Source organism: Helianthus annuus, chromosome 4, assembly GCF_002127325.2.
Source record: "Helianthus annuus cultivar XRQ/B chromosome 4, HanXRQr2.0-SUNRISE, whole genome shotgun sequence".
NCBI lineage: Eukaryota > Viridiplantae > Streptophyta > Magnoliopsida > Asterales > Asteraceae > Helianthus > Helianthus annuus.
In genome coordinates this window covers 2,760,534-2,767,300 of record NC_035436.2, presented here as the reverse complement: position 1 = coordinate 2,767,300, position 6,767 = coordinate 2,760,534, and the positions used below count along the sequence as shown (strand labels likewise).

Here is a 6,767-nt window from a genome sequence, read left to right as displayed (position 1 = left end):
TTGAAATTGATCGGAAGAGTGTTCAATTTCAGTGAATTGTACGAAAGCTGATTGATCGATTTGAATGCCGAATTTGATGAATTAGGGTTTAAGTTCAAGGACGTCCAGAGAATCGAACAGCTCTATACCAATGTTGCAATAAGAAATTGAGAAGAATCATAAGAGGAACAAGAGTCAATTCATTATCGAGATAAGATCTTTACAACTGATTACAACAGCTTATAACGATCTGATTCAGTTCTTACTTTTTTTTCTAATAATATACCCTCTAAGAATACAACAATTACACATAAGACCCTCTACTTGTTTTGACATGTAACACCTATAAAGTAGTTTTAGTACATGTGTGGCTTCCATATACAATATCCCTAAAAAACTAACACCAACTTTCAACTTCCTGCTGTCAAGATTAATACGAACGTTATGAATACAGATAATATGTCCTGGTTTTTCTCCGGTTGTATTTTATGTTACATCTTCCACTACATATGTACATGTATATAAAGATAGAGTTCGATGAATAAGAATACACCTCTCATATTTCTCTCATTTTATTATACACAAACTCATCACTACATATGAAAATTGTCTTCTTGTATAGAACCCGAAGTTCTAATTATAAAGAACCCGAAGTTCTCCTAGACTATCCATTATATACACATGCTTGTTATTAAATGCATGTCTCTTTCTTTTGTAGATAAAATGTCAAACTTATCAAAGCTTGAATTCACCGCACTTAACATCTCGGGTAACAACTACCTCCCATGGACTCTTGATGCTAAAATTCATTTGACAGCAAATAATTTGGGGGAGACAATTATTGATGGTAATCAAACTTCACCTCAAGATCAAGCGAAAGCTATGATATTCCTCCGCGATCATCTTCACCAAGATTTAAAGCGGGAATATCTAACTGTTAAGAACCCCCTTGAATTATGGACAAACATCAAAGAACGTTTTGATCACCAGAAGTTGGTCTTACTCCCCAAAGCCCGCTATGAATGGGTTCATTTACGAATACATGATTTTAAGACTGTTAGTGAATATAATTCTAAGTTAAAATTATGTGGTGAAAAAATAACCAATGAAAACATGCTTGAAAAAACTTTCTCAATGTTATATGCCACAAACATGCTTCTGTCGCAACAATACCGGGAACGTAAATTTACTAAATATTCTGAATTGATATCATGTCTTCTAACAAGCTCCTACTACAAATCCATTAATCGCAACCCGCCGGTGCAAGCCCATTCGCTGAAGCGAATGTGGCCAATTATCAAAGCGGACGAGGTAGAGGCCACGGCACCAGCAGAGGTCGTGGTCGTGGTCGAGGACTAGGATATACATGGCATCGAGAGTCCCAGAACACTAAAAATAGCGATGGTGAATCGAGTCGACATAATATGGGGCGACCTTCAAAAGGGAAAAGTAGCGGGAACCAAAGCAACATTTGTTATAAATGTGGGATGTCAAATCATTGGTCCTGCACATGTCGCACCCCTAAACACCTCGTTGAGGCATATCAACGCATGATGAAAGAAAAAGGAAAGAATGTTGAAACTAATATGATTGTTGATACCAGACGTTCATTTGGATGCATGCGATTTCATTGAAAATGTTCGTGATGTTTAAACATATTTAATGTACCTTTTATGTTTTACTTTTCACATTGTGACCATTGTATTTGGTTTTGATTTGAAACTCTTGCAATGTTTCATTTTACTGCTTTGCACTAACTTTTATTTATTTTTATTTCCTAAAGAAATATGTATGCTAGCTCCAGTGGAGGTATTACTGGTGATGAATGTCTGGTATATAGCGGTAGTTCTAATAATATTTTCAAAGATATGAGATTTTTCTCTGAGTTGTCTCCGGTAGAGACACCGATTGGTATTATATCTAGTGTCAGTAACCTTATCAAAGGCTCCGGTAGAGCACAAATAAAATTATCTTCGGGTACCCAATTAAGTATTGATAACACATTATATTCTAGTAAATCCAGAAGAAATTTGCTCAGCTTTAAAGATATTCGAAAAAACGGTTACCACCTAAAAACAATAGTTGAAAATAAAATTGAATATCTTCAAATTACTTCAAGCCAAAATGGTCAAGAAACCATTGTTGAACAATTAGAAGCCTTATCCTCTGGATTATATTGTACTAATATCAATCGTGTATCGAATCATACATGTTGAGTAACCAAAAGTTGTTAGATAAAAACACATTCAATATATGGCATGACCGTTTAGGTCACCCTAGTAGCATAATGATGAGACGAATAATCAAAAGTGCAACCGGGCACCCTCTTAAAAACTTAAAAGTTTTGCTACCACAAGACTTATCATGTGCAGCATGCTCTCTGGGCAAATTTATTACTCGGCCCTCACAAACTAAATTGATACATGAAACCCCATCATTTTTAGAAATAATCCAAGGGGATATTTGTGGGCCTATTCACCCTCCGTGTGGTCCATTACGTTATTTGTTGGTCTTAATTGACGTATCCTCAAGGTGGTCACATGCGAGTCTTTTACCTACTCGAAATGTAGCATTTGCCCGACTTCTAGCTCAAATCATACAACTGAGAGCTAATTTCCCGGACAATCAAGGTTCTCCATTCATTGTTGATTTAGTGAATTCTCTATCTAGTCATGTATAACAAATAATTAGTGAACTTGCTCAAATAATGCATACTCAAAAAGACTATCTAGAAGAAAATACAAAAATATTGATATTACTATAGGTTTGTCTTTCTAACATTATTTCATTAACAAATATGCCTAAGTACGTTTTGACCCGTTATCAACCGGCCATTTTTCCACCACAAACTTTGATTATTAAAGACTTTAACATATAAAATGACCAAAAATGACAATTCTAGTGAAAAATGAGATACAAAATTTTAGATGAGAACAAAAACCTTGAATCAGGTTAAAAATTGTATTTATAAATAATCAGAACAGAGGTTGCTTACCCAACGACTAAAGTACCTCTTTCATGCCCACCTTCTTTATGCACACTATCTTGTTGTTGCTCCTAAGCATCAAAAACACAAACACTACAAGAAAGGACCACTATTAGCGGCGACACCTTTAGCGGCGACAGGCCAGCTGTCGCCGCTATTGGCCGATCCGCGTCAAACCCATACACCAGCCGTTGATCATTATTTTGATCTAACGGTTGTGGATTAAAGAGGTAATACCGGCGATAAATTAGGGTCAATAGCGGCGACATCCTTTCTCCGCTAAAGGTAGGTGTCCCACTTTAATCCCCAACCACACATATCTTAGCCACACATATCTTATCCTGGTTAACCTAATAGCGGCGACGAAGGAACCAGTAGCGGCGACAGACCGTCGCCGGTAAAAGTGTTTCCGTAAAAAGACTATACAGCGCCATTTCTTCCGTCCTCCTTCACTTTTCCCCCCAAACTCTTCATCTTACCGCCGGAGAACCGAGCTTCTTCACCAAATCGTTTAGTTTAAGTAATTTTTTTGTTAAATCTCTTCTATATTTTGTTATTTACATGTTATAGACTTTAATTTTTGCTCGTTTTTGTGTATATTTATGTTTATGGAAGAAAATTCGGATCACCACCATCACCTCTCCGGTCACCACCTCGTCTCCGCGGTCTACATCTACTTGTAAACTTGAAATTACGGTTAGTTTTATATGAGTTTTTTCAAAGTTTAGAAATTGTATAATTTTTTGTTTAGTTATGTAAATGTATATGTAAGACTATATGTTTGTATGTAAATGTTTGTGAAAATGTATAGTGTAGGTGTATTTGGTGAAAATGAGTATATGTAGGTGTATGTATTTGTGTATGTAGGTGTATGTATGTGTATGTAGGTGTATGTAAGGATGTATATTTGTATGTAAATGTTTGAGAAAATGTATAATGTAGGTGTATTTGGTGAAAATGAGTATATGTAGGTGTATGTATTTGTGTATGTAGGTGTATGTATATGTATGTAGGTGTATGTAAAGACGTATATTTGTATGTAAATGAATTATTGTTTGTTTAGGTATGTAAATGTATAGTGTAGGTATATGTTAGTATGTCAAATGTATAATGTAAGTGTATTTGGGGAAAATGTGTATATGCAAATCTATGTATTTGTGTATGTAGGTGTATGTAAGCATGTATGTGGGTATGTAAGTGTATGAGTGAATATATGTATGTAGGTGTATGTTAGTATGTTGGTGAAAAATGTGTATGTTAGTATGTATGTTTGTCTAAAGTATGCAAATGTGTGTGTAAGGATGCAAATGTGTAGGTCTGAAAAAAATGTTAAAGTTTGATAATTTGTATATTTGTGTTTAGGTTTTAAAACATTTATATTTAAATTTGACAAATATATATTAGTTAGGAAATACCCTCTTTATATTAAAATCATCATTTAAAACATAACGGACATAGAAAATACCCGCCAATATTGAAATCATCATTTAAAACAAAAGGAGCTATGAAAATACCCGCCCGAAATATAAACCATTATGAAGAACATTACGAGCTTAAAAGTCGTGTCTGATATTGAATTCATCATTTCAAACATAACGAGCTAGGAAAATACCCAATCAAAACTGAAATCATGATTTAAAACTTAAGGTTCTGCCCAAAATTTAAAACAATCATTAAGAACATAACAAGCTTAAAAATTGTGCCTGTGTTTGAATTAATCATTTTAAACATAACGAGCTTAGAAATACCCGCCCGAAATTGATTTAGAAATTAATTTCGGGTTGTCCCCGTTTATCTTGGGACTGCTTTTTGAATACTTTATCTCATTTAGGATGTGAATGTGTATTACATGATTGTTTGTTTAAGAAGGATTCGGTTATCATTTTCTCTTTGCTCCTCGGGTATATATATCATTACTTATTTACTTGGGAGCTAAGAGGAAATGTTGCCGAATTTTTCTTAAACAAACAATCATGTAATACACATTCACATATGAGATAAAGTGTTCAAAAAGTGGGTTTAGCAGCCTACCCTTGTCTTGTTAATCCTAAATTAGATTTTATTTCAGTTGCATAATGCCTATCGATAAAAGTTGGATTGATTCCCCACGTCATTCACCTCACTACAAGCAAGGACTCAAGTCATTTATCGAGATGTGTGAAAAAGTGATAAAAAACCACAATGAAGTTAGATGTCTGTGTACCAAATGTAAAAATCTCGGCTTAAAAACTATAGTAGAAATGAAATACCATTTGGTAATTAACAGTTTTTGGAAGGAATACACGAAGTGGACCTATCACGGGGACACGACCCAATTGCAGAAGTAAACGATGTTGCGCCACAAGACGGTATGGTAAACGTTATTGAAGACATTAAGGGGGAGCGTATGGAAGAAGATACACACCTTAACCAAGAGAACTCGAATGGAGATAGTAGCGGTGTTGTTGATGATTTTGAAGACCTGGTAAAGGAAGTTGAAACAGAATTATATCCTGGTTGTACCAAGTTTTCTTCTATCAACTTTCTAGCAAAGCTTTTGAATATAAAGGATACGTACCATTTGCAAAATGAAGCAGTAGATCGACTCCTCTAGTTGTGCGAGAGTCAATGCCAGAAGGCAACAAGATTCCCCCTTCGTATTATGTAGCTAAGAAGACATTTAAGAAGATTGGTTTGGCATATGAGATGATAGATGTGTGCACAAATGATTGTGCTCTCTTTTGAAAGAAACCGAGTCCATGCAAAATTGTCCCGTTTGTAATGAGAGTCGATGGGTCGATAAAGACACAAAAGGCACGAAGGTGGCTCGTAAGGTGTTACGATACTTTCCTTTGACATCTAGACTACGACGTTTGTATTGTTCAAGGCACACAGCGAAAGATATGATATGGCATAGTACCGGACGATCGGAAGATGGGACTATGCGTCATCCAGTTGATGGATCTGCATGGCAAGACTTTGATAAAAAGTACCCAAACTTCGTGATTGAGCCACGAAATGTTCGCTTAGGGCTTGCAGCTGACGGTTTTAATACCTTTAACAACGGTAGTGGATCCTCGACTCATAGCACGTGGCCGGTTATACTCACCACATATAATCTGCCTCCTGGCTATGCATGCGAGAGTCCACATTCATGTTGACCTTGTTGATTCCTGGCCCTAAATCACCGGGGAAAGACATGGACGTTTTCCTTAGACCGTTAGTGGATGAGCATAAGCAATTGTGGCAGACAGGTGTACGTACTAAAGACGCAGCAACAAACACATACTTCACAATGAAGGCGGCGTTGTTATGGACCATAAATGACTTTCCAGCCCGTAGTAGTCTATCAGGTTGGAGCGACAAGGCTATATGGCATGCCAACTTGTAACCCAAGACACTCCTTCAATACGTGTAACTGGTAAATGTGCTTATGTTGGTCATCGCGGTTCTTAGATGCCAACCATCCTTGGAGAACAAGTCTCGACCTTTAACGGGAGACCCGAGACACGAGACCCTCCGAGACAGTTTAGCCCAGCTGACATAGAAGCTCAACTCGGTCGTTTAATTAATCGTCTACCAAGCAAGGATCTAGAATTTTGGAGGTGGGAGGATAACCCAGTCAGATTCTGGTCCAAAAGAAGCATATTTTTTGGACCTTGAGTATTGGTCTTCTCTGCAGCTGAAACATAACTTAGATGTAATGCATATAGAGAAAAATGTGTGCGGCAGCTTGCTCGATACTATTCTAATGAACGATAAGAGCAAAGACACGCCCAAATGCGCGGTCCGACTTGGAAAAACTAAACATTCGGCCGACAAA

At 36.6% G+C, this 6,767-nt stretch overlaps 1 protein-coding gene across 1 annotated transcript; it reads left to right on the top strand.

Moving 5' to 3' along the window:
• The first annotated feature begins 702 nt into the window (after positions 1-702).
• LOC110892328 lies at positions 703-1,338 on the top strand. The gene has a single exon (XM_022139499.1). It carries the CDS (start codon positions 703-705, stop codon positions 1,336-1,338), a length of 636 nt encoding a protein of 211 aa, XP_021995191.1.
• Positions 1,339-6,767: the final 5,429 nt, after the last annotated feature.

Coding starts and splice junctions, on each gene's coding strand:
- LOC110892328 (XM_022139499.1), top strand. CDS start 703: ATGTCAAACTTATCAAAGCTTGAATTCACCGCACTTAACATCTCGGGT.